A 27,902-nucleotide genomic window follows, 5' to 3' on the forward strand; every position below is an offset into this window, starting at 1 on the left:
CTTAATGTTTACTACCTAGTCATTTTTACCTCTCACCCACTTTACAAAAAAAGACTTCTCTTTTTTCTCCCTCCGCCTCTTTCAATCCATCTACATTTGTCTCATTCTTTGATCCTTTGCCTCCTCCCGCCCCTCCTTTCTCTCTACTACCTGGCTTTTCTTTCACCTTCATACCTTCTTTTTTGTTAATTTTACGTATCCTTCACCTTATGATTGCCGACAGCTAAAATTAAAAATATAATGACTACTACCAGACATGTTCCTTTATCAATTTTTTTTTAAAAAATAGAAATTGAATTTTCTTTTATTTTTTTAAGATAAAAAGTAACTATGATCTCAAATGCAGTCTAATAAAATGCTGATTTTTTATAAAACCATCCACCACTCTCAATCCTCTCTTTCAATCACCACCCCCTTATACGTCCAAAATATTTAAATCCGAAGCAATTTATTTTCATTTCGACATATTAATATCAAAAATCTTATTTATAAGTGATTTTCTCACTACAAAAATAAAGTTTTAAGTCCAATCAAATTCTGCCATCCCTTTCCTACCCGTCTACTTCCCTTCCTTCCAATCCCTTTTTTTTTCTCTCTACGCTTTAGGCTACCGTTGCATCAATGTTATAAAAAAATAACGATCCGTTATAACACCATTCACCACTTCCATCCTCCCCCATCAATCCCCAACTCTTATCTCGAATCCATCGCATGTGTCCGATATATTTAAACCCAAGACAGCTTATATTCCCTCTCCAGCCTATTTATAGCTAATAATATTTTATTTATATTTGTAAATTATAGTTTATACTACACCGACAAAAGTTCCCAGTCCCACCATCGTCTCCAAACCCCTCCCCTTCTTCTCCTTTCCGTTCTTTTTGATGTAACGCCCTTCCATTCTTAAAGCTTTATGACATTCTCTCCCGCTGTATCCTCGGGACCCTCGCCGTGCCGGTCCTGTCAAAAAAAAAAAAAAAAGAAACAAAAAGAAGGCCCACCCTTTACGAAGAGAATCTAAAACTCTCTTTAGAGCAACCACGAGGGGTCGTGGAAGGGGAAAGGGAAGAAGGGTGAGAGAAGGATGGTGTTCAAAGGCCGGTTCTTCTCGTCGAAGAAGTCGGATTCCTCGAGCCCCGAGGGATCCAATAGTCCGAGGACGCCGGCATTCGAGTCGCCCTCCAGATCCGAAAAGAAGAAGGTCAAATTGGACCTCGCTGTCGGAAGCCACGCCCTCATCAAGGACGCCGTCAAGAACCACCGGCAAAAGGAGGACAAGAAGGACAAGGAGCGGGATTCCAAGGGCAAGGAAACCGCCGCAGCCGCCGCCCTCTCCGCCCCGGCCAAGGTTCGGAAAGGGGCGGCAGCCAAAGACGGCGGGGCGGCGTCGTCGTCGCTCTCCCCGATCCTCGCCTCCTCGCTCGGGTTGAACCGGATCAAGACGAGATCCGGCCCGCTGCCGCAGGAAGGGTTCCGCGGGGACCACAGGATCTCGGGCCTTGGCAGCAGCAACCTCTCCAGGGGCCACGTCGAGGGGGGATGCTCGACTTCGTCGTTGGCCGGGAAGGACGACGGTGGTAGGGCGAAGAAGGACGAGAGGGCGCTCTACACGGTTCTGGAGTCGTGCGCCAGTTCTTGGGCTGATCATGGGGGGAGCCGAGCCAAGGAGAGCCTCGATGTTCAACTCGGGAGCCAGATTTGCAATGGCGAGCATTCCAATGTTCGAATTGGTAAAATGACTGGTTTGATGCTTTTGTTTTTCTTAATGTTGAAGAAATTGTTTTCCCTTCCGGTTAGCATGTTTAATTGGTTCACAATTGAGAACAACTGATTACATACATAAGAAGAGATGCATGTTATGGGATGCAATCCATTGTAAAGAGTTGTTCGAATACTTTTTTCATTAATGCTGATATGGTGCTAATTCTGGTGGAGCAAGGGGATTAAATGAGCAACCATTTTTATTGCATTCATGTCTAGTTTGGCTTTGTAATTCCAGCATTCAATAAGATGGAGTCGTTCTCGGGACTTTCTTAAATTATGCATCCTTGGTATTGTAATTGAATGGTGAGCTAAATATAAAACATAATTCACACAGATCCAACATGGTAAGTCATTGTAGTATGAGTCTTTAGTAGGATTTAAGTAGAGATATTGAAATAGTTTAGTTCAAACTTTTCCTGGAAATGTTAGAAAAAAGGGAAGATTCAATCCCTCAAGAAGGTATCTCTAGTTATTCCCCTCTCAGCAATGTCACGTGGACTTGTGTCCACATCTATGTATGTAGATGTGCCTTATATCTATCGCTGAGAGAGATACATGTCAAACACTTTAGATACTTGCCAAATAATTTAACTGCAAAGTTTAAGGCTGGTCTAACATTGATCTCTTATGATGAATCCCATCCACTATAACGGCATTGGAAGTAGGCTTTTCTTGTTTCAGAGTTGGTCTAACAATGGAAGCATTAAAATAAAACAAATGCCTTTGTGACATGTGACATGTGACATATCTTAGATCCTTGAGTCAAGTTTGGATTTCTTATGAGGAACAAGTATTTTGATAAGAATGTTCTTCTAAGACATAAAAAGACCAACCTTTTATTTTTTTATTTCAATATTAAAGATAATGTGTATTTACATTTTCGGTATCTTAATTCATCATTCTTAACATCTATACCTTCTTAAAGTACTTGCATACAACAACTGGACAATCTCATTTATCGTGAGTGGGGCACAGAAATTGGTGACTTTTCTACTTTGTTTACCTTCGTGACTGGAGCTTTTAGAGAAAGCCTGTGTTGGGTACCTTCAACATACACATCAAAATTATATTTTCCTTCACTTTTTCATTAAATGAAATATTATTTTTTGGACCATGCAGTCACCTTCGAAGGAAAAATTATTAATGAAATCAAATTTTGAAAATTTATTATTTTATCTAGAGAAAAGGTACAAGTGAAAATAACGGCTGTTATTTTTGTTGTAAAAGACTGTTATAATGGTGAATAATATATTATAATGGCCCAAGGTCGGAGGAACCGGTATCGGACACCATATTGATTCTCTGGCGGGACGACTCGATACGAGCCGTGCCGGGCCCGTATCAAGAGAAAGCACGACACCATGGGAGAGAGAAAAAGAGAAAGAGAGAGCGAGCAAGGGAGGGAGGGCCGGAGGAGGGTGACGGATGCCAGTGGAGATCACGGCCTCCGCCAGCCCCTCTCTCCCTCCTCTGCTCGCTCTCTCTTTCCTTCTCTGACTCCGGCGAGTGTCTCATTTTTACAGCCGGAACTGTACCATTGAGCTACTGGTAATGCTCGGAATGGGCGGAACCGCCCGGTTCGGGACGGTTCCGTTGACCTTGTAATGGCCATTATTTTTTCCACCGGTTATTATATTTATAACATAAAGGGAGGTGGGTGAAACGATTATAACAACTGTTATAACAGTTATTAAACCATTGTTTAAAACCTTGGGTTGCAGAGCTTGGTATTGGTTAGGTTAGCTGTTGCTGCCCATCTATCTACTATATCTAAATTTGGTTTGAAAGCTTCTGAATTCGCTTGGTGGCTCTGGTGTCGTGCTTGATTATTGAACAAATAAATGATTATTGGCAATATCATCCTATAGCCCTAGCAGCCCCATTTTTACCTTTTCATTACAGCGATATGATATATAGTATTTTAATCTATTGGCCTGTTGTTTTGAAATTTGAAGGTTGTGGATTTTTTCCTTTTTTTTAGTGGTGGGTTTAGGTGAACCTGGGGTGCTACCTTTGTGGCTTTGCCTATGAACTATTTTATGACCTTCAAGATTTTGGAACTTCTGAAATGCAAGTGGTTGACTGGAATGCTGAATTTTGTGGATCTGCTCCATAAATCTCCTGGATTGCTGGGTTTGGTAAACAGATGTGGGATATTTAGGTTTCCTGGTGGAGTGCTGGTTTGCTGAGCTTTGATATTTGTTGATTTCATGTGGCTATGTTGTGGATGTGTTTGGTTCCTGCAGAACTGCTTGCTCACCTATTTCAATTTGACTTTTATGTGAAAACTATTGGCATTTTTTTGCCTTTTTGTTTTACTAGTTCTGTTATGTCAATGTGGTGACTTTAATTAATGTTCAAATCAGTTAAATCTCATACTCTATGGATACGCATATTATCCATCTCAGGGAAAACTAACTCATCATGGAATCATCCTGAAGATTTAAAATGTTCTGCTGCTTTCACTCCAGAAGTCGAGGTGCAACAACATTTAATTTTGGTGCTTTACATTCAAGCAAATTATATTTCTTACTGCATGAGAATTTATTATTGATATTAATGCGAAGGATTATTTACATTTGTTGTCTCTACAGACTGCATATGATGCTTGTGAAACTCCAAAAGATTCTGAATGTCCCCGCTTTAAAGCCATAATGCAGGCTACTAGTGCACCTAGGAAGAGGTTCCCTGCTGATATAAAAAGTTTTTCACATGAGTTGAACTCGAAAGGAGTACAACCATTTCCATTCTGGAAGCCACGCAGCATCTACAATTTGAAGGTAATGACACTCTGGATCCTGTTTTATTATTTTGGAGATAATCTTGTTTTAGTACTTAGGTTTCTTTACAGTTTGAGGAATATTGTTTTGGCTGTTTGAGTCATATGTAAGCATGAAAACTTTTGGTGGAATATGGTCCATTATTTTCTCACTCTCTCTTTGTTCTGTACAGGAGGTGTTGAAAGTCATTCAGGTGAAATTTGAGAAAGCAAAGGAAGAGGTGAACTCGGATCTGGCAATTTTTGCAGGGGATTTGGTTGGCATAATGGAAAAAAGTGCAGAAAGCCATCCTGAATGGAAAGTAACTTTGGAAGATCTGTTGATACTTGCTCGGAGCTGTTGTGTCATGATGCCTGGGGAGTTCTGGCTTCAGTGTGAAGGCATAGTTCAGGATTTGGATGATCACCGTCAAGAGCTTCCTATGGGAGTTCTGAAGAAACTTCATACCCATTTGCTTTTTATCCTTTCTCGATGCACAAGATTGCATCAGTTCCACAAGGAAACTGGTCTTGCTGAGGATGAAATTGCAATGGATCTTCAAGATCCTAAAATCATCCAGGCTGCTGATAAAAAGGTTGCATTAGGATCAGGAAGAGATGGAGAAAACACAAAGAACTCCATTAAGGCTGCTGCTTCAAGGAAGTTTTGTAGTCAGGAGCAGCGTAACTTAAAATTGAAAAGAATCCAAGAAATAAAACCTGACAATTTTTCTTCAGTATTTAATGCTGACATTGAAAAGGATATGGATTTGGCTGCTAGTGGAGGACGGATAGCTTCTGGGAAACCTCTCCCTTCTCCTGCAGGAAAAGTCCAGAAAGAAGCGAGCCCTGTCAAGGATGAAATATCCAACAGAAAAGTGGATTCTTCAGAGATATTAAACAAGAGTCAAAGTTCAGATGCAGACTTGACCGCGGTAAATCCTCCTGAGTTACCCAGTTCTGGTGATTCTTCTGTGTGCCCATCAGTTCCTTCCAAACATCAACACAAAATTTCTTGGGGTTACTGGACGGATCAGCCTAATATTCCCGAAGAGGGTTCAATTATGTGTCGAATTTGTGAGGAGTATGTTCCTACTCTGTGTATGGAGGATCACTCAAAGATTTGTGCAATTGCAGATAGGTGCGATCAAAAAGGTTTGAGTGTTGATGAACGCCTCAACAGAATTGCCAAGACTCTAGAGAAGATGATAGAGGCATACTCACAGAAGGATCCCCCCGATGCAGTTGGAAGCACAGATCTGACAGAAGTTTCTAATTCAAGTGTTAATGAAGAATCTGATCTCCTTTTTCCAAAACATTGTGATTGGTCTCGGAGAGGATCAGCTGATATGCTTGATTGTTTCCAGGAGGCTGACAACTCTATTTTCTTGGATGACCTGAAGAATTTGTCATCAATGAAATGTAAGACACGTTTTGGTTCAAAGTCTGATCGCGGAATGGCTGCATCATCAGCAGGCAGCATGACTTCTCGATCTCCTTTGATGACACCAAGAGCCAGTCACGTAGAGATGCTTTTGGCAAGGAAAAATGCAGCTTCCGAGAGTGAAGATCTTCCACAGGTGGTTACTATCTAATTGAGCACAACTTTTTTAAACTTCTACATAATTCTCCTTATATTCTTTCTTTTTAATCCTCCCATATGCACAAGTTTTTTAGATTGGAAGGTGAATACATGGTAAATAAGTCTTGAAATAGATTTGGCAGCTTTATATTTGGTTTTGGCTTTCATAGATCTATATGATTATATCTATGAATAAAGGTATCAATCTATACATTTATACCCAATACATGGATATGTGTGTTTATGTATGTATGTATAATATTATATATGTGTTTGTGTGCATATACATTCGTGAAATTTTATAGAGTTTTGCGGAACTTATGTGGGTAATTTGACTCTCTTCTATGAATTTTGCAAGATTGTTGCTTAGCGAGCTGTTAATGCTCGAAAGCTTTATCTTTGCTTGTATGGGTTGGACAAAGCATTCCTTTTGGACTTGCTTTCGTTGAAGTGCTTGCGGTTATAATCTTTGAGCGAGAAATGTTTTTAGACTTAAAAAACTTACACATGGCTGGTTATTGTGAAACATAGTTGGCCATGGTATCTGTGACATGCTTAATTGATGTGCCTAGGCGTAACATTATATCTTGTTGTATTAAAGAGAATCTGCATGTTGTGTTACTTTCTTAGTCTTACCACAGACATTGGTCTGTTACTTTTTGCACTGATCAATCCTTGGATAACTTAATCTTAACCAATAAGCCTTATCCATATATATATAGGCTGGCATGATGGATTAGGTTGTAACCATGGTATGCTGTATCGACCCGAATCGGGTGGTACGGGGTGTACCATACCGGTTCGGTACCGGTATCCGGTATGGGTGGCGTATTGACACTCGGTACGCCAAAAAAAATTTCGTACTGTACCATACCGATACTGTGCTAGCGTGGCACCGGTACGGAGACCGGTATCGAGATGACGAACCTTGGTTGTGACCCAGTATGGTTTGAGAATTTGTTGAGACTAACTTTTGACTTGATATCCACCATTTATGAGGGTGCCAGATTTCTAGCCGAGGCAAACTTTGCACAATAGTAGAGTCTGCTGCGAAAACTAGAAATCTAGTTGGTTACTAGAGAGACCTGCTGTATTGGTTGTAATGCTGAAATTGAGGGCATAAATTGTGTTAACAGACCACTATTATCCATGAAGCTTTGCAGATTGTTTATTTTAATATAAGAAAATGAAAATGCTTTGAGGCCCAACCCTGAAACCAAGAAAAAGCTTCAGGACCATGTATCATAAGGCTGTTGGTTGTCTACATCAGCATGCCCCAGCGAAACATGCCAAGCTGCTGACCCCATGAATCATGCCAGGTCCCTCCAGAGGTGCATTAGTTATGAAGGGCTTTTTTGGTACCAGATTTTAGCCCCAGAGCATTACTCACAAGAAAACTTCTTCGGGGCCCAACCCTGGTTCCAAAAAGGAGCTTCTTTGCTTTGTATAATGTGGGGATAGGTGGAGCCATGGCATATCTAATTATAAACTGCTCTGTCAATGTAAACTGTTATTACGCGGTTCTAATAGAGAAGTTGCACATAAAACATTCACTACGAATGCTCATTGTCTCCTGGCATGGTCCAGATAGTTGAACTTGCTGATATTGCTCGATGCATTGTAAATACTCCAATGAATGAAGAGCGATCGGTGTTGTATTTGGTTTCCTGTGTAGAAGATTTGCAAGAAGTCATGAACCGTCAGAAGTTTGAGGCACTTACAGTGCAGACATTTGGCACACGCATAGAGAAGCTTCACCGGTAAGTATATCTGCTAAGTTGTCTATCACATGCTATTTTCCTCTTTTCTTTCTAGAAGCTTTAATTTGTGCAACGTGCTACTAGTTAGGGGAACTGAAGCTTGCATAATTACTTTTGATTGTTCACGAAAACACTTAAAGGTTATTATCTTTTCTCTTCATGTTCTCATAGTTCAGATTCTTGTGTGCTTTTCATGATTTATGACCCTACAGGGATAAGTACCTGCAGCTTTGTGATTTACTTGATACTGAAAAGGTTGATGCACCGAGTGCTGTAATGGATGAAGAAGAGGATGTGGTTCATAGCTTGCGAGCAAGCCCTGTTCACCCTACAGTCAAGGATCGAACATCTATTGATGACTTTGAAATTTTAAAACCTATAAGTCGTGGGGCATTTGGTCGGGTTTTCTTAGCCAAGAAGAGAACAACGGGGGATCTCTTTGCTATAAAGGTATTAAATTCATGCCTACAATTGCGCGTTGGATATTCATTTTTCTTTTGGAGATTTTGCATGGCCCCTGCATATTCTGAAAAACGTTTCATTGGAGTACTACCTCAGTAAACATTGTTTCCCCGTGTTGCCCTTATATATGTGTTTTTTTCTTGTTTTCTCATGATATATTCCTGTGCCTTCTGATATACATTTGTGATGCTAATGATTTTCTTTTAAAAGTGGCTTTCTTGAAATCATGGCTATTGGATGTGAAAACATTTATCAAAAGTGCATTAAATGACTTTTTGCACTCTATTCATTCCCTGCATTAAATCAAAGCTCTTTTAGCTGATCAAGGTAGGCCATCTAAACACCATTAAATAGGGAAGTGAATTTAGAAAAGAAGAGTATTTAATATTTAGAAACCGATCAAGTTAACTGTTCAAAGTTCAAACTAATTAATTAATCTGCTTTCTCGTAGGTCCTAAAAAAGGCGGATATGATTCGCAAAAATGCTGTTGAGAGTATATTGGCTGAACGTGATATTCTAATCACAGTTCGGAATCCTTTTGTGGTGAGCAACCTAACTGATCAAAGTTTGTCTCCTTTTATTGAAGCTGTAAGACCTTTCTCTAACTGCAATATGTTTGCATAAGGTACGATTTTTTTATTCTTTCACATCTCAAGAGAACTTATATCTAGTGATGGAGTACTTGAATGGAGGGGACTTGTATTCATTGCTGAGAAATTTAGGCTGCTTGGATGAAGAAGTTGCCCGCATATATATTGCAGAAGTTGTAAGCTCATCTATATAAAGGGTAATGGTCTTTATTCATTTATAATGTTGATTGTTTAAAATTTGGGTATGATCCTGCAGGTCCTTGCATTGGAATACCTCCATTCCCTGCATGTGGTGCATCGGGATTTAAAGCCAGACAATTTGTTGATTGCTCATGATGGTCATATTAAGGTATTGGAAATATTTTCCTATGCCTTGGGAGGGATATGTGGTGGTAAATTCTCCTTATTATATAATCTTATTTCAATTTCAGTATTTAAAATTTATGTCATATAGACAAACATGCTATATATTCAGTCATGGTCATATGTTACTGTACATGTCTTTTACACTATTTTGAGTACTATGATCTATGGGATGTGATGAAAATACGGAAATAGAAAGTACTTGGTTGGCCCCTACTTTATTTTTTCATGTGAATCCCTAGGAAAAATCCTTAGCCGATATTTTTAATGTCCTAATGTACCTAGGTGTTTATAATTCTAAATTTTTTAGAGAGATATATGGGTTTGTGCTTTCACATGGCTCTGTCTTATGACCCATGGCACAGAGAGGAGGAAAAGCTTCCTATGTTGAACTTTTCCTTTTTTCATCTTCATTGAGACTATTCATAATTCTTCTAAAAATTGTGGAGGATTCCTGTTAATTTGAGCTTAGTCTAAGTAAACAAGAAGATAAGTCTTCTACCATCCTATCTGCTACAAGCCTTTCTTGTTGCATGGATTGCCCCCCTCCAACTAAAATTTGCTTTGGGCAGGAGTATGGGACCAGTTGGTAGATTGATATCATGCTGAGAATTAGTTGTATGACATTATCACACTTTACGGAATTATACCTTTATCATTTAAGCTGATATCCATGAACTTGTGGAAGATGATCTTCCTACAATAGTACGAGGAAATTGATGCTCTTCCTTCTTGGCCCTATGCAATTGTGATGCTTAACGCCACAAAAATATAGGCACCAATGCTCCTTACAGAACATATAGGTCCCAATCTCTTCAACCTCCTTATTTAGATGATTCTATTAATACAACAAGGATTAGGAAGCTTGAGAGCTATACCAGTTTTAAGCTTTGTGTTGGCCATGTGTGAAAGTAAGTGCTGAGAAATTTGAGTCTCCAATTAAAGCAAATGCTTTGATATGTAGGAGCCAATTTTCTTTTTATTGTTATAGCAATTACCAATTTTGTTTTTTTTGCATTTGTGCACTGGATATCAGGAATTGTCTTACTCTTCCTTGACCTCCTAGATGCACAGGATATATTTTAATACTGTTCTAGGGGCATCCTTCTTACACCCACATATGGCACTATTTGAACCATCATGTCGAGTGTAAACAGATTAATTGTTGTAGGTATACATCTCTATTGTGTTTTTGGATGAGGATTTTGGGCAAAACATGTTTAGTTTGAAATATATTGATTGCTTCCCACCAAGGTTCACTGCACTGCCCCGAACCACCTAGTTCGAGGCATATCGGACCGTACCGAGGGTGAACCGGCATGTTTCTGCCTTGCAGTTCGAAAAATTAGGCGGGTGGGGGGGGGAGAGGGAGAAGGAGAGAGGAAAAGAGAGAGGGAGGGGGAGGGAGGAAGGAGGGAGGGGGGAGGGAGAGGGAGGGAGGAGGGAAGAGAGGGAGGCCGATTAGGGCTCCCCTATTCCGAAGGTTCTCGTTTAATATGCTGGCTTCGAACTGAGTCTCTATCTCCTTCTCCCTCTCTCTTGGCTCCCCTTTGTTAGTATGCCCTAGAACGACACAACACAGTACTGTATCGTATTGCCGGAAAATCGGTACAGGTCCCGTTACTGGTAAAACCAACCTTGCTTCCTACAATCATGAATAATTTTCCACCCAAAAATGTGAAGGTCCTTTACATTCTATTAGTCGATTCAATTTTGACTTAGAAAAAAATAAACATCTCCCCTTGTTCGTCAAATAAGACCCAAAAAAAAATAAATGAATTTACCATGACTTTCTAGCTTTAAACTGGTGTCAGACAATGATTTTATGATATGAGGTTGTTTGACGAGCTTATGGGCCTCCAAAATGTAACAGTATCTGTTCTCTCCTTAATAAATGACTTTGAAGAAGGAGAAAATAACATGGAACTCTTATATAGTATTTTTGGCCAGTACCAGCTCATGTTGGTTCATAAAATTATAGACTAGTATGGCTGGTACAGTAATTTGAACAAGTTGTCTCACTTCTCACGGCTGGAACAAAAGGTGTTGGCTATTGCAGACTGATGTAACCAACTAGATCCATCTTTTCCTACCTAATTTTGTGCCGATTTTTACTTGAATACTGATAGCGGGTGACTAGATTTGCCTTTGCCCAACTTAAGAGCATCATAACCTTGGAAGAGTTATAAGAAGACTTCAGTTTTGGAAACATAGTGGGAGTTGGATAAACTTTAGCTGATTTACTTGATCAGTATCTGGGTTGTGTGATTCCTTGCTTTTCATCTTTTGATATCTTTAATTCTTGCTCTTGCTGACCTGTAGATGGTAGGCATATGTCTCAGTCATAAAATAACTAATGTTGAATAGATCACCCAACTAGGAGATTATGCAAAGAAATTGAATTTGGTATGTGTTTTTGTTAGATGGAGGATCTATCTTCAATCTTGGGACATCTTTCTCAAAGCGTTTGAGAGGAAAGTTTGTCTGTTATTTCTATTTTTCTTCATAGGTGGTGTTCCCATCATTTCTTCCAAAAGAAGAAAAATCTACTGCTGGTGTTTTAACTGTAATCTATCAAAATTTTTGCAGATTATTTGGTCCTTTATAAACAAGCACTTGCGTTACCATTATTCTGCTTTTAGGCTAAATATTCACATAGAGGTTTTAAATGGTACCTTTGTTGATGGCAAGGATAAGCCATTTTGGTATGGGAATACTAGGGGACTCAACAGTTCATGGCATGATAATCAGACTTGTCACTTCTGGCACAAATGAATGGAAAACGAAATATCAAACACCATAGGGAAAGTAGGAAATAATGAGCGGAGGAAAAAGAAGTCGGAAGAGAACTTTATTCTCAACTTTATTGCCAGTGTGAATTCTATGTGATGAAATGTTATTCTTTCTGCCCTTCAAAACATTTGTATATCAAACTTGGTAATGAGTGTCCTTTCTTATCCATGTCAAATTGGTTGTTAGAAGACATTTATTCTGGTTTCAGTCTCCCACTCCCCCACCTCCCTAGCACTCACATATCGACTCTTTAATCTGTTTCCTTATATATTCACAGATGCTGCATGACTAAAACCTATGGAATAATTTGAATTTCATTCTCCTGGGCACCATTGTCAAAGATCTGTTCCATTTTCCCCTTTGGCAGTTGACAGATTTTGGACTTTCGAAAGTTGGTCTTATCAACAGTACAGACGATCTATCTGGTCCTGCTGTCAGTGGGACATTATTATATGGGGAGGATGAACCTCAGGTTTCTCCATCTGAGCACTTGAAGCAGCGAGAACGGCGGAAGAAACACTCTGCCGTCGGTACACCTGATTATTTGGCACCGGAGATCCTCTTAGGAACAGGACATGGTTGGTATAACTTAAGCAATATTATCTGGTAGCTATTGAGCTTTTTCTTTTTGACTTACTACTGCGACCACTTGAAAATATATTATCATCTAATTGCAGGTGCAAGTGCAGATTGGTGGTCTGTTGGTGTTATTCTCTTTGAGCTCATTGTTGGAATTCCACCATTTAATGCAGAACATCCTCAGGTTTTTTTCTTGAATTTATACAAAATTTGTCTAAACTGTTATAATGATTAGACAACCAGTTTCACTTGAATATAATTGCTTAATTATTTTTAAGACTAGTTTAGTTTTTCATTATATAGGAATATAATAGGATAGAAAGTTGACATAAAAACTATTTTCTTAATACGATGACCATCTGATAAGGTGCTAGAATGAAAAAAATTAGGGTTTTGTTGAAAGCAAAACTAGATTATAGACAATATAATGCAACAGAACTTATCTTGATAACTATTAAGAGACTACGTGGTCTAGGAAACTTAAATGGTAACTCTACTGGACTAAAATACTTTTACAAGCAAGATCCGCAATCTCAGGATTGGGTATTGTATTGGTATGTTACCGGATTAGTACGGTATGGTATGCACCTGTACCGAAGTAGCTCTCAAACAATTTTTCTCATTTTTTTATCTCGGTACACCTCGGTACATGTCAATATGTCTCGTACGAAGCTTATACCGACCCAAAAATGTGTTTCATACCGGTTCCGACCTAGTACGATACAATACATCCCGAACCAGGCGGTTCAGGCCAGTACGACACTCCATGTTTACAAGAGTAATGAATTGTAGTTATATAAAAAATTTCTTTTGCTTAGAATCCATGGACTCTTGTAATTTAGTATTATTAAGCAGTATATATAAATAAATTATAATATAAAATGGAGATGCATTGCTTTTGTGGAATGTTATCCTTTATCATATAGTTTTCTTTTTTTTGTTATGGACATTAAAAATTAAGAAATTTCATTGCTATTAGTTTTTTTTTGGTACAAACTAATCAAGTTGATTTATGATAATTGTAAGTTTTGACATGTTAGCAACACTAATGATAACATGTTATTGTTGTCAACTTCTTGAACCACTTCAAAAACTTCAGCTTAAGCACATATCAATTAAGCGGACTAGGGCACTTCAATCAATTTCCTTGTTATTTTTTTGCAAAAACACACCCCTAAGTTAACAAAACATTAGAAAGAAGCCAAAAAAAAAAAAAAAACTTTGGAGGCCAAAATAGGTCATATCGGGGGCATGGTAGCTGTGTCAAAGCATAATGGTTTGTATCTTTTATCAATACAATGTGCAATGTGGTATGTAATTTTTGACATACCCTCCCTTGCATGGTATGCCATATCGTACCCTCCCTTGCATGTACGGTACTGATTCGGTATCGGTACATGGTACGGGGGTGCACCGGCACTCGGTACACTGAATTAGCCTCCATACCGAGCATACTGACATAGTGATATGGTGGCCCTGGTGCAGGGCCCAGTACTGAAATAGCGTACCTTGCTCCTTTAGTTGATGCATATTTAGCATTCACTATTTCAAACCTTGCTATCCTTTCTCCACGTCCACATATAAAGTTGGAGGTAGAGGAGGGGCTAAGAGGAAGGAAAGCAGTCCATTTTATAGGGGAGGGGTGACTCCTTCCATTTTCCCCTTTCATTTGCAACAGTCCCCCTTGGAGTGGGGTGGGGGAGGGGGGTGAGGACTTTTTTTGTTAAAAGAGTGGCCCTCACTTTCTTCCTTCCACTTCCATCTACAAAGGATGGAACCAAGAGGGGAAATGAGGCTTGTCAATGCAGGAGGGTGCCTGTATGCTTGATATCGGCTTTGACCCTCGCTCGAGCTCAGCCTGCAGCAGTTACCAGCACAACTTGGACCTAGACAAACATGGATCCATTCCAAGTCTGGCCATTTATGGCTTTGTTCAACATTTAATCTCTTGAAAATAATATCATTGTTTCTGTAATTGTAACCTGTTTATTCTCGAGTATTATGGGCCATAATAAAATATCACTTTTCCAAACTAGATGCAAGCAGCTACTTTTCTTTTTGGCACTTCTAACATCATATGCGAGACCATATTGGTAGCTAAACTTATCAACACTAGAATTTTCCTCAATTTTCAAATGACATTTGTTTATATAAGATTTTTCTTTTGATACTTCATTGAAGTTATCAGAGAGTACAGATGATAACTTTATATAAGAATTTTCTACTGACAGTACAATGAACCTGTCATAAAATACAGATAATATGATCATGATGAGGGGCCATAGGTGCATGTGTTAGCTAACAAAATTGACTGTAAGTAATATCCTTCCAAATAACAGTCTACAGAGAATTAACTGACTAGTCCTGCTTTATCTTATTGAATCTACTGGCAGTTTTCTTGACTGCATAATTGTCTCACTAGATCTATTTATGCGCTAACTGTTTCATGTCCAATTATTGGTCCTGGTATCAAATTAACCAGACCAGTTTTCATGGCAAACTGAGATCCTCTCAATATTGTTTTGTCATAACCGGCAAAGTAGCCAAAGATGCCTCTCTTTTTAAATAGTTGTTGTACAAGGAACTGCTCAAATTCTGTATGCATTCGTATTCACTTTTGTTTTGTTCAGTTTTCTAGAAGAAAGGGACCTTTACATTTCTAATTTGTTCTTTTGTAATAGCACTTAATAATATCTTAGTTCATGGGAAACCATCGTGTAGCATTGTAGATCAGCATTGTCAGTAAGATGCATCAAACTAAAACACCAATTTTATTGAAGGCAGATTAACAATTTAACATGTCTTTGCTCATGTTGATGTATCAAGATATGTTTGGTTCTCTCAAACTAAGCATGGATTGACTATTTGAACCTGTAAACTGAGTTCATACAAATCTATAAGTTTAATGATGTTTGTCACTTAGTCCATGGACTTTGGTGAGTTCCATCATTTAAGGTAGCCGACAACTTAAAAGCAAATTGATTGTGGGCACCAACACTCAAAAACTTTATTTTGGTTTTCGGCTTTTTTGGCTTGAATTTTTAAGTTCTGATTGAAAAATTAAACAAGAAAAGATTTTAGGAAAAATTCATGAATAATAATTAAAAATAAATTGATTATAGATATCATTAAAGACTAGTTGTATTATGTATTTTGCAACTATTAGAAGTCATAAAAAATTAAAAACGAAATCTGAAAAATACAATGGAATCTAGGAACAAAATTAAAAGTTAGGCCAACAGATTATGACACGATTCTAAAATTACTTATACGGGCGAGAATAATGTTTGCGAAATATATTTGTCCATGTTAAAATGACAAAGGTTCTCAGTTTTCAAAATAAATTCTATATAATTTGTGAATTTCTATTATTTTGTTATTCTCATTAAATGTAAGTATGGTCTACAAGGTTTGGCTTTGTTTACACAAATTTGAATCTTGAAAATTGCAAGAGGTTTAAAAATGTTTACAGTCCTAAATTTGTTAACAGCAAGTCAATTGAGTTACATTATCATTTATCCTTTTTTCTTGCTCACTAGATATATTGAAATCACAACACTGATTTTTTTTTTTTTTTTTTTGGTAGACAATCTTTGACAATATTCTCAATCGTAAGATACCTTGGCCCCGAGTACCTGAAGAGATGAGTTTCAAAGCCCGAGATCTAATTGACAAGTAAGAAATATCCCTTATGATTTTAGGATGCACTTGCTGTTGTTTATTCTTCACACATCTTTTTTTCCCAAACTACAACTTCTGTTTTACCTTGGGATGGAACTTCTTAATCTCTGGAGATTGATGGAAACCTTTAAAGTTGTTAACAAATTCTGTATGAGATAACAATTTTTTTTGGCCCAGGTTTGTTAAAACTGACGCATACTTGCTGTATAAGCCTATCACTTTTCTTGCTGAAAGTTTCTCTAGGTGTGTCTATGATATGCTCTTATGATATTTGTGTTCCATCTGGCTTTAGGAAAAGTTTGTTTTTGTGATCAGTGCACAATATTTGTTTTAATGTATACAGATGATTCTATCATATAGCTGGAAAGAACCTGAGGTTTAGTACTTCAACATCTTGGGGTTCAATCTCCCATAAACATTGTGAAACTTTATTCTCATGGCTGTTTACTCAACGCGAATTTAGTAGGGCTAAATTCAGAGTGGTTTGAAAAATCATTTATAAGTCGCTTCCAGTTGGCAGCAAGGTAGGGCATATGAAAGAAATAAGTGGTATGTCTGAAAACCTGGACAGAAGCATTAAGAAATTTGAAGGAACTCTTGTGGCAATCTTGTCAAAGGCGCACCTAGGCGCATGGTGCAGGCAAAGCCCAGCCCAAGCACATTCCCTTGCCCCAAGCGAAAGTTTTCTATTTGCTCAGGTGCTAAAATGGCGTGCCATTTTTGTGCCTTGAGAAGAGCCCAGAGCATAGAGAAAAGTGTGCCTTATCATTTTTTCTTTTTAATCTCAACCATTTCATCTCTCAGCCATTTGATGATGATGATCAGCCAAAAGGAAAAGACACCAAGGGAGAGTGGATTAGGGTTCTAAAGGCCTGATTGAAAGGAACCAGCACTCCTCCATCAAATCTAGAGCTCTGACCAGCTTCTCCACTCTCCAACAGGTCCTTTTTCTCTTCTGCCCTGCTGCCAGTGCTCCTGCTTCTTCTCTTCTTCTTTTCTTCTCTTTCTGTTCTTCTTCTTTGCTGCCAGTGCTGCTAGTGGTGCTCCTCCTCCATTGCTATGCTGCAAGTGCTACTGTTGCTGCTGGTGCTCCTACTTTTCTTCTTCTTCTTTGCTGCCAGTGCTGCTAGTGGTGCTCCTCCTCCTCCTCCATTGCTATGCTGCAAGTGCTACTGTTGGTGCTGGTGCTCCTACTTCTATTTTTGGGCATACTTTTCATAATTTTTGGCAAGCATCTGATGGGAGTTAGTTATATGAAGAAGGTACTCTGAATTGAACCTCAAGTATTAGGGCAGTTTGGATCAAGGTCCACTGAACCAGTACTAGGACCCATATCGGTCAGCGGACAGGTCGGTACGATATCGGTATTATACCGACAAATGGTACGGTAGGGTGTGCCGGTTCTGTACTGACACGCCCATTTTTTGTGGAGTTTTTCAAGTTGATTTAATTAGTAGTCAATCTTTTTAAACTTTTTTAATGATTTGAAGTCTAATTTGATATTTTTTTTGATGTTTTTTGTTTTTTTTATGTTTATATTATTCCGGTTTAACCTAAATGATGCATCTTATTATTTTAAAATGATATAAATCATAAAATAATAAGTGAGATATTGCATACTACCAAAAACAATATAAAATATCCTCAAATTTAGTGAGATAAAAAATCTAAAATAATACAATTAATTACATATATTTAAAATACAAAATACATACCGATATCTAAAATTTTGTCGAGTGGCGATGCCTTTTGTAGATATTCGGATCATCAGTATAGTCAGGAGACACATTAGCCCACCTCTAACCAAGCAGCATTGTAGTCTTGTATGCTCATCCTATAAGGAACGCACTCCGGATTATAAGCACTCTCGGATCTCTCGCTGAAGCTCTGGCTTTAAGAGGTGTCCTTTGACTGATAAACTAATTGACAAAATAGCTGTGAAGGGGCCATCCGAATAAACCGACAGTAAAATTCAACCCTTAAGATGCTCTGAGTTGTGTAGGATGGTAGCCACCGAAAGATTTCTTAGACACCATATCCATATCTGTATGGATCATAGGCTGCCTGTGGTTGCAAGTAATAGGATCCAATATACAACTCGAAATCTGATATGTTTATAGATCCTACTCCACGTGTGAGGTCATCGGCAGTTGCATCGTATCCTCTTGAATGACTTCGAAGAGTCCATCTCCTATATGCAATAGAATTTTTGCGAACTCCATCAGATCGTGCACCATGGTCTCTTTTCTGTGTAGCATGCATAAATTGGCACTCATCAGTGAATCAAAGACTACCTGTGACTGTATTTAATAAATGATAGTCTCATGTCCTCCACTCTCCTATGGCCAACAGATCCATAATCATCAGAACTGCTGCTACTAGTCTTTTAATCTGAGTGAACTTACTCCTCGATACTCTCCATTGGGGCTGCATGTGCCTTTTGTTTTTCTTTTTTGGTGTGCTGGCAGTTGCTTTTTTATTCTTCGTGCTACTCGCTGCCTGCTTACTCTTTGTGCCCCTCTTTGCATGGCTATGTTGGGATGATGTATGTCATCTTTCTGACTGAGTCCACCGGATAGTATAGCGGCCTCGTCTAAATATCTCTCAATCATCTCTCTGAGAGAATGTCTCGGACAAAGAGTCATGTGGTGACCGACTCTCATATGACTATGGCTGATCAACTGGAAGGATGCATAGAATATTGCTCTTTGTCTATTGCCCTGCATCGATCCTAGCCTTGCTAGCTATAAAATTGGTCGGTCATAGAGGCGATCCTCGCTCATCAAGCTGCGACTCCTGCTGCTGGCCTACAAGCCATCCTATCATAAGATCATTCTCATCATCAACGAAAGCACTATGGATCGAATCTGTGTACTTTAGTTCCATTTTCTTCTGAATGCACTTCAAGCTCAACCTCAGATTGTAGTAAATATATACAAGGTCGTTGAGACGCTTTTATGCCAAACGGTTCCTCTGCTTGCTGTAGATGAGGGCGAAAGTGGATCAGTTGCGCTCACAGCCACTTAAGAAGACCGTCTAGAAGAGGATCTGGATAGCTAGCTGCTTAAGATTTTTCGCTGACAAACCAAAATAAATTCACTATTCAGCTGCAAAAACATCGAAGAAAATTACATGTAACATAGTAGCATATTAGTAACCATCTAACGCTAGGTAAATGCCCTCTTGATATGTAACATATTTGAATTCATACTTACGACAGCTGCCAAGACTCCAAAGTTGTCGGTGCTCTCTCTAAATATTTTGGTCCGTGAAAAAGAATGTTGTAATATGTTAATAATTGAAGATAACAGTTAACTTTCGCATGTCACTTAAGTTAACTTACTTCTTTTAGACATAGGGTCGTGACTTCTAGATCAGACTTCATTTTATAAATTAAATTATGCAGAGTGGCCAAAAGTTCGTCGTCCATATCGATTTTAGCTATGGTGTACTGAAACCGAGGGTTCAAGGAGTATGCTGCAAATAGAGTTCGTTATTGTTTTAGTAAAATTGTATAAGTACAGGAGCAGTTTAATTTTCAATGTTCTTGCTTATCTGCTAGATTCAAGTTTCTATCTATCTGGTAGTCCCATCGCCGCTCAATGATATCGATATATTCATGGGCATACATCGGATCTACCTTCATGATCTGAATCTTTGTCATCTCCATCATGTAATACAAGAAGCCCATCTAGAGGTACCTTTCGCTGTCCATGGCTCGAAGCACTTCATACGATGGTCTGATAGCCTTCATTATCGTAGTGGCCTGCTATCAGAATGTCTACCTCGTCATCAAGTTCTCGACAATGCTTCTTTCAGTGTTGGCCCTTGCATATCTACTTTTCTGCCACTCGGGATTGACAAACATCTGACGTAGGGCTGCTTTCTTCTCAAGAAGGCTATCAAGTGCAACGTAGTTGGTAGCAAACTGTGACTCATGGTCTCAAGATCTCCCTCTACATTTCTCATCAGTGAAAGGTCAATAAATGGTTATAAATATATCTGGTGATGGTTTGGGTTGTTCCCACTGTTTGCTGCACCCTACGAATCTTCGCAATATCCGTCAATATGAGGTCGATACAAGCACATGGAGTCCAGAAAATCTGGCTGCCGCTCCATCAAGATCCCCTTGGCAGCCTTATATTGTGGCCCCTTATCAGGGATAACCTGCACAATATTCTCCTCTCATACCTAATCAATCACCTTCTCCATCAATTTGAGGATGTACGTGGCATCGTACACCTGATCAGAAGCATCAATTGACTTGTAGAAGAAAGTTTTTGTATCACAGTATATCAAAAAGTTGATCATGCTCCGCCTAGTAGGACCCGTCCATCCATCACACATCACTGTTAGTCCATATGTGGGTCATTTGCTCGTGTATGAGGCAATCTATTTATCTACCTTCTTATTATTGGCAAGAAGCTCATCATAGACGTCCTTTGAGCCTGGAGGATCTACACCGGGACCGACGGCTTGTATGGCGGAAATAACAAATATATAGTACGTATTGTCTGCCACATTCACTGGGATATAGCTGAAGTGGAACTAGGATCCAATAGCTCGCCACATATTTTTTTTCTTATCCTTCTTCAACAATGTGTCAACCCTTTGCTGCTTCGAATTTCTGCTAGGAAAGATATGTGGATCTGAATCATGGATTGTTGCTCCTGGTGGAATATCTTTAAATGACTCTTTTCTGCTACCAAAAGCCTTTAGCATAGATGCAATACGGCCATCGCCTCTGCTGATGGCCATCTTGACTGAGGAGGTCCTCTTGAACTCTGGATCTACCATACTGCCCGCAGAACTTAAGCCCGACTCATAGTATAAGGGCCTAAATTGAGCTCTATGCCTGGCCACGTCATCTTGCTGCCACTAATTATCCAGGCTCGCCTGCATGGCAGCCTGGATCTATGCCTCATCGTCATCTAGAGCGGATGCCTCCTCTAACTCTCTAGAGTGATAGAAAGGTGGCTCTGCCACTCAACGGTCTACCTCCGTCTTCTTGAAAATTCTCTTTTTCGCTGATTTGAAATCAGCGAAGTACATTATCAGCTGCCGAACCTTCTATGGGCATTTTCGGCACAAATATGTTGGGGTTACCAGCAGCTAAGTGTTGCTTCAATCTGGTTATTCCCTTTTTCTTGAACTTTGTGTTGCACCAGTTGCACTTCCAATGGTGCTGACCTAAGAACACTTGTCCATGATTCCAACCAATGTTACGCTCTGACTTTTTTTTTCTTGATGGCTTTATTCCTGCAGATTTATCAACTACGTCAGTTTATCAACTATTTAAAAATAGTAAAAATTTTACAATGAAGATAATTTATTTTATGTCAGAAAATATATCTGATTTATCTAATACATAATACTAATTTTTCATATTTTTTATTTATATTTTTTTATAATTTTTAAATTTAAAAACATGTTTAAATATTGTAAATTCAGAAAAATATTTTTTCTACTTTAGAAATTACTTCTGAATTAATATGTACTACTAATTTTTCTTAATTTTTGGTAATATTTATATATTTTTAATTATTTTTTAAATTTAAAAATAATTTATAAATATTAATATTTTAAAAAATTAATTTCAGCTCAGATTCATGTAGAACCAATAATAGATGCTACATATATTTTTCTAGGTCCGTGGGCATGGTATCAAAGGCTACTTATTTCTCAATTTTTTCTAAATTCAGGCCTAGGCCACATGCACATTATTGCATCAAAACTTAAATAGATGGACACCAAATTTTACTGAAGAGTATCTTGTATGCCCTTAAATACGCTTCTGATTTTACAGTTTTTTTTTAAATTATTATATATATAATATATATTAATCCAAAAATATAATTTAAATTTTTAAAAATTATATATAATTTAAAAATTAAAATATTATATGTCATCATATAGATCATCCATAGATTTACAACATATAATAAATCAAGCCCAAATTGAAAATTTTAGCATGATATTCTTTTATTTTGTAATTTTCAAACTATTTTTCAACTTTCCTAAAAAAATGAGAGAATGAGATGGGGGAGAAGAAGCATACAAAATTTACTCTTGGATCTTCCTTCTGAAGTGCGGAATCGGTGTGATTTTTGCTGTGAGGGGAAGGAGAGGGCGGAAAGCCATCCGCTGCAACAGTACAAAGGAGAGGGGAGAGGGCCCGTTTCAGAACCGGGTCAACTTGGGCGGTTCGCACCGAGTTCGAATGGAACTGGCCGGTACGGTCCAGTTCGGACCTTTTTCGGCCTGTTCCGGTCGGTTTGGAACCGATTTCGGCTAGTTCGGAGTCGGAACCAACTCCAATGGCTGAATGCCCCGGTTTCCCATCGAGTCAGCTCGGTTCAGGCCGAACCGGACAGATCATCCTTGGTTTGGATATTAATAGTGGTTTAGCTATTACTACATAGTCAATCTCATATATTGGAGTGCTATAGGTGTCACTTATATGATATAATTTCACACTCTTCTTTTCAACATTCAAAGTTCAAAAATAACCCAGATTCAGATCTGTTAATTTACAACAAAACCTGATACTTAGCTTGCTTTCCATCTGGATTCCTGCAGGGCCCTATTGAACTCCATTTCTATTCTCCACCATATTCCTACATATCCAAAAGTTTTTCCTTCCCCAAAATACGACTTCCTCGTTTAAGTAAACTAAAATTTCAGATGATAATCTTTGTTTTCAGTCTTATTCCTAAAACACCATTGAATCCCCATAGTCTTTTTCACTCGTCTTTCATCAACTTGTAAATTTGGCAAAAATCCATAACTTGTGTTAATTTGTCAAAACTGGAATGAATTCTCCACCGCCATATGAAGTAACGGATACTTTATGGAATTCTAATCGATATCTAGTGGATAAACTTTTCCTTCTAAATTGTAAAAGGGCTGGTTGAATTGAATGACTGGACAAGAAAAAAGTAGAGCCAATTGGGGATAAAAACTGACCAACATCTATGGTTTAAGCCAGGATTGTACATTTGATGTTTTTGAGTCTTCACATCTTTCTTACTCAAGTTAGAAGTAGACAGGTATATTATTTGATTGCCTACTGTAGCATTGATCGTGTCTCAAGAGTTATGAAGCATGGAGATGAATGTGATATACGAATACAACAAAATGTAGATATGTTGATAGGACAAATATTTAGAATTAGGATACAATATGGTTGGGCTATAGCGATAAACAAGTAAAATTATACATTACTGGGTTATTGAAATGGATTAATGATGGGTTACGCAATAAAATGGTCCATACTCCACACAATAAATTCATTAGTTATCAAAAGAAGAAAGTTTCCTGCTCATCCCTAGAGGTATTCTGGAAGCATATTGGACATATCCAAGAAGTATCCAGAGCAATTCTGTTTTGTCTTTGAGAAACATGATACTTAATATCCAATACGTGTCAGATGCAAACACGGCATGGAATTTTGAAGGCTATACGGTTTCTAGTTTCTTATGTACTTTGAGGACTCTTTACTCCAATTCATTCTTGTGACAGCATGTTTGACAAAAAGAACCTTCTTTGGCAGTTTGTATCTCTATCTTGAGGAGACCAGTAGTTGGATTTATCTCTCCCATGTGGAAAATGTGGGATGGCCTTCTGCATGTCAGTGTGCTGTCCGTGAAATTTCTCTTTATTCCATGTGCTTATGTAATTATCATGACTATAACAATAACCATCAAGCTTTGCCCCGGACTCTTTCAAGTTCTTCGTCACAAATTTCATTAATTTTATCTTTTTTCTTCCCTTATATTTCCTTTTTTAATATTTGATAATTGGTTGTGCTTTTCCATATTATTATTCCTTTCGTGCAATTTTTTAATAAAAATCTATACCACTTAAGATATGGAAAGAGGAAAAAAAAATCTTAATTTGAGGTCAGAACATATTTGGCCAAGTTGTTCCACCAGTAATGAAACAATTGATTCAGGGCATATAGTATGCATTTTTCTAAATGAAGGCAGATAAAATTTGCAGCCATTAGTTTAACAGGCATACTGATTTTCATATTATCACTGACAACTTGTTATATGAAACATTGCATGCCTCACTGCAAAAAGTCTGTTATATTCAGCTGGTCCATTTTCTGATCTTACCAAAGTACATCTTTTAGCAAAAAAATTACATTGTGATAATTTTGAAGTATTGCCAACTTCCAGATTATTGACGGAAGATCCTCACCAAAGGCTTGGGGCCAAAGGAGCATCAGAGGTGAGTTCCTGCAATGAAACTATTATGATTGGAACAATACTTTTTTATCCTGTGATGTTTTAAAATTTTGGGAGTCATCTATTTAATGTTTCAAAAAAAACCTTTCAGGTGAAGCAACACATATTTTTTAAAAATATTAACTGGGACACGCTTGCCAGGCAGAAGGTGATTCGGTTAACATGACTTGTTGCCTCTTAGATAATCCTGTTCCCCATGTGTCAGGTTGAATAAGTTCGCCAATGCTGCCCCTTTTGCAGGCTTCCTTTGTTCCCTCATCAGGTAGTGCACTTGATACTAGCTACTTCAATAGCCGTTACTCCTCAAATCTGTCAGATGAAAACATATATGAAACCAGTGAGTTTGAGGATTCCAGTGACAATGGAAGCTTTGGTGGAAGCAGTAGTTGTGTAAGCAATCATCATGATGAACAAGTATGAACTGTGAACTGATCATGCTTATAGTTCTACTTTTTTCTTGCTGTGATTGATGAGTTTATTCAGGCATGCCTTGAGGGTTTCAAATGTGAACTTGTGTACAATTGATGCAATGGTGATATTAATTTAAAAATCAATTTTCTCACCATGCATATAAATATGCATCTTCAAGCTCAATATTCTTTTTGTACCTAATTTTGTTGAAACGAATGTTAAATTTATTTCATGGCAACCATGACAAACAGGGCAATGAGTGTGGAGGTCTTGCTGAGTTTGAATCTGGCTCATCCATCTATTATTCATTCAGTAACTTTTCGTTCAAGGTAAGCATACAACTAAACTACATTAATCCCTGTTTCTTTTTAGAATTCTTTTTTTTTTGTTGTTGATTTCTCTGAAATTCTAGCACCAATACTAATGTGCGGGCATGACTGGTTGACTCCTAGGATAATAGACACAAAGAAAAGAAACCAGAAGAGGCAGCCTCTCTGGAAAATGGAAACAAAGTCAGAATTTTTTAATGGCCTGCTAATACATTTTTTTGATAATCCTCTTTGCCTTCATGCCCGTTGTATTAAATAGGTCAAAATGATGTCTTTTCCATTGTCATAGCCCATGAAAAATGGCAGAAGCTTCAATCATTTAGGCTGGTTCTGGGTTATGGGCAATATGAGAGGTATCAAGATCTGTTGCCTTGAGTTCCTGCAATGGATGCTTAAATATCTGGAACTGGAGCTATGTCACTACAATCCTAAACAATTATTACTTCTGTGCAAGTAGAACAGATGGGACTGCTTGCTGTTGAAAATATTACTGAGCCACATGTTCTGATTACAAAATGAAAAAAGGACCCATTGATGTAGATGGTTGGTTTCTGAACAGAACCCAAGTTCTTCAATATAAGCAACTGACCAATAATTTTTATGGGCGGATGGGGTACCTGCTGGAACGGATCTTCTTCTTCCTCATTGACTTGAATGCTATGGTGTTAGAAAGGTTGACACCAGCAAATCTAGTGTTTCATCTCTGGATTTCGACTTTCAATTTAAGTCTGTGACTTATACAACATGACGGAATAAGGGTATCTGTTTGCTGCCTTAAAATTGAGTACTTCAGATTTCCTGCTTGCATGCTTAATGTATGTTATAGTTCTGTAGAAAAGCCTGGGTTAGGTGGGATAAAAGAACTCCTGCATAGGACATACAAGTTTCAAAAAAAAAATTATTGTTAGATGTACTGTGACTTCTCATTTATGAATGGCTGGATCCATTACTCTGTTGCTCAAATTTTCTTGTATATTCTGCCTAGAATCTGTCGCAGCTTGCATCAATTAACTATGATTTGCTCAGCAAGGGTTGGAAGGAAGATCAAGCAATAAAATCTAATTCTTGAGTTGCCTTCCTGTTGTGAAAGTTTCCATTGTACATGTGAGCCAGACGCTTAAGGATCTTGATGGTCTCATTGTACAGCATGTAAATGTAAGCAGTCACAGCTAATGCCAACTTACTTCCAAGTTTTTTTCCCCCTACTTTACTGTACTAAAGCATTTTGATTCTCGATTTGCCTTTTCAGAGAAAGAAGCTTGAGGCTGGAACTCCAGGGGTGTGCTTTTCCCCCTACAGGCTACTGCTCCAGTGTTGGAGCTGCCTACCATTTTAGCAGAGCCATTTGATTTTCCTTTATTTCCTATGGTAAATTCTATCGTCAGGTGGGTATGACCATTGGTCCTTGGCCTTCCGATGGAACATACATGTTTCCTGGGCTTGTGGATCAGATTTCTTTTTATCCATCAATGCCCCTTGAAACTAGTTGATATTATTTCCCCTTGTGACTTATTTAACTGTTGTTTGTTTTGAATGAGAGAGACCAAGCAAAATGGCTCCTGAACGTTGACCATTGGTCCTGGGCATTCACATGGAACGAATATCTTATATCGAGAAGATGGATCGCATCTTAAAATTCCCCTTCTTGTGCCTGTACGAGGCAGAGGGGGAGGAAGAGATGGGATGGGTTGCAGCTTACAGATCCTGGGTGGCATTGTTGCAAGTATCTTTTGCTTTGTTGATGGCAATTCTGGGAAGTAGGATGGAGACACTCCTAAGAGTTGTGCTTCTGAAGGCGAGTTCTTTTGCTAGGCATTTACATAGATTTTGTACTTTGGGGAGCACAGATATTCATGTGCCGGGTCCTGGCAGCTTTGAAACCCTGCTGGGATATTGGCATCGGCACATATTATCCTGCGATTGTAGGTGTGGCGTGTATTATCCTGCGATTGTAGGTGTGCCTCTGTGTGCGCGCGCGCGCGCACGCGCATGCGTGTGCGTGTGCGCGCGTGTCGGTGTCGGTGTCTGCGCGCGCGCGTGTGGGTGTGCGTGTGTGTGTGGGTGGGTGTGGGTGTGTGTGCGCGCGCGCACGTGCCGTGTCGTCCGTCCGTCCGTGTCCGTGTGTTGAAGACCCCCGCAAGCGCCACCGTCGGGGCCTTCAACCAAGGAGGAATACCGGCCCGGAGGAGGACCACGAAAGGGCATTCCAAGCTCAAGATCAAGGTATGAGTTTACTATGTTGTTTGGAAAGCATTGGCCGAAGCACATTCACACTTGGCCAAGCCTTGGCCAAGCCCCTTCATACTTGGCCAAGCCTTGGCCAAGCTCTTCTCGACTCGGCCGAACTCGACCGTATCCATGCCCAACCAAGCCCGCGCCCGTGCCCGCGCATGAGCGCACCCAAGACACGCCCGAGCGCAGCTCAGGCCACTGCTGGGCGCGCCCAGGCCATGGCTGGCCGAGCCCAGGCCGCGGCCGGGCACGCCCAGGCCGCGGCCCCGCGCGCCCGCTGGCCCCGCGCGCCAGCGCTCGGCCGCGCGCCAGGCGAGGTTCGGCCCAGCGAACCTCGCCACGGAC

At 39.0% G+C, this 27,902-nt stretch overlaps 1 protein-coding gene across 4 annotated transcripts; it reads left to right on the plus strand.

Moving 5' to 3' along the window:
* The first annotated feature begins 756 nt into the window (after positions 1-756).
* On the plus strand, positions 757-26,898 carry LOC103716283 (putative serine/threonine protein kinase IREH1). Of its 4 annotated transcripts, XM_039130162.3 has the most exons (19): positions 758-1,730; positions 4,173-4,243; positions 4,359-4,544; positions 4,717-6,102; positions 7,692-7,864; positions 8,077-8,314; positions 8,778-8,870; positions 8,953-9,093; positions 9,174-9,266; positions 12,441-12,651; positions 12,751-12,836; positions 16,239-16,327; positions 16,511-16,576; positions 24,517-24,568; positions 24,677-24,733; positions 24,826-24,999; positions 25,248-25,325; positions 26,311-26,480; positions 26,575-26,898. In XM_039130162.3, the coding sequence occupies exons 1-18, from the start codon at positions 1,085-1,087 to the stop codon at positions 26,392-26,394; spliced, it is 3,924 nt and encodes a 1,307-aa protein (XP_038986090.3). In that variant the 5' UTR covers positions 758-1,084; the 3' UTR covers positions 26,395-26,480; positions 26,575-26,898. The 4 variants fall into 4 exon arrangements, with proteins under 4 accessions (XP_088565295.2, XP_038986090.3, XP_008802442.3 ...); XM_088709169.2 differs by lacking the exon at positions 16,511-16,576 and having other exon boundaries at positions 757-1,730; positions 9,174-9,309; XM_008804220.6 differs by lacking the exon at positions 16,511-16,576.
* Positions 26,899-27,902: the final 1,004 nt, after the last annotated feature.

This window comes from Phoenix dactylifera, chromosome 12, assembly GCF_051530095.1.
Source record: "Phoenix dactylifera cultivar Ajwa chromosome 12, Ajwa_hap1_PhDact_Kaust_v1.1, whole genome shotgun sequence".
Classification (NCBI taxonomy): Eukaryota; Viridiplantae; Streptophyta; class Magnoliopsida; order Arecales; family Arecaceae; genus Phoenix; species Phoenix dactylifera.

Coding starts and splice junctions, on each gene's coding strand:
- LOC103716283 (XM_039130162.3), top strand. CDS start 1,085: ATGGTGTTCAAAGGCCGGTTCTTCTCGTCGAAGAAGTCGGATTCCTCG. Junction 7,865..8,076: donor CGCATAGAGAAGCTTCACCG/GTAAGTATATCT, acceptor ATGACCCTACAG/GGATAAGTACCTGCAGCTTT. Junction 8,315..8,777: donor GGGATCTCTTTGCTATAAAG/GTATTAAATTCA, acceptor GCTTTCTCGTAG/GTCCTAAAAAAGGCGGATAT.